This window comes from Eimeria mitis, genomic scaffold (genome assembly GCF_000499745.2).
Source record: "Eimeria mitis Houghton genomic scaffold, Emh_scaff665, whole genome shotgun sequence".
In the NCBI taxonomy this organism is placed as follows: domain Eukaryota; phylum Apicomplexa; class Conoidasida; order Eucoccidiorida; family Eimeriidae; genus Eimeria; species Eimeria mitis.
Genome location: NW_013574786.1, coordinates 9,500 through 9,966, shown reverse-complemented (window position 1 = coordinate 9,966; position 467 = coordinate 9,500). Strand labels below are relative to the sequence as shown.

Genomic DNA, 467 nt, shown 5'->3' with positions numbered 1-467 from the left:
TGCTGCTGTTGCTGCTGCTGCTGCTGCTGCTGCTGCTGTTGCTGCTGCTGCTGCTGCTGCTGCTGCTGTGCTGCAGTGACCCCGTGCCGGGTGTGGGGCGGAGAGGCCCCCAGCAGCAGCAGCAGCAGCCGCTGCAGCTGCGGGCGTCGCTGTGCTGCATGTCTTTCTGGGGGTTACCTGCGTGCTCTGGAGCCTGCTGCTGCTGCTGCTGCTGCTGCTGCTGCTGCTGCTGCTTCTGCTGCTGCTGCTGCTGCTCCGGGATGCAGAGCAACAGCAACAGCACCAGCAGCAGCAGCAGCAGCAGCAGCAGCAGCACTCAAACCCCCGCAACGGGCCAGGAGAACCTTCACTCCTCCCCCTGCCTCGGAGTGTACGTACACCGCAAGCAGCCACAGACGCTACAGCAGCACAGACACCCCAAAGACCCTGTTGCAGCAGCAGCAGCAGCAGCAGCAGCAGCAGCAGGA

The 467-nt window shown here is 64.9% G+C and overlaps 1 protein-coding gene across 1 annotated transcript in view; it reads left to right on the top strand.

The window, feature by feature from the left end:
- EMH_0019120 (uncharacterized protein) overlaps positions 1 to 467 on the top strand; it is a gene marked incomplete at both ends in the record, with an annotated part of 17,130 nt that overhangs the window by 7,193 nt on the left and 9,470 nt on the right. Inside the window, 1 exon segment of the mRNA XM_013501300.1 lies at positions 77 to 467. Coding sequence (XP_013356754.1) covers positions 77 to 467 — 391 coding nt within the window.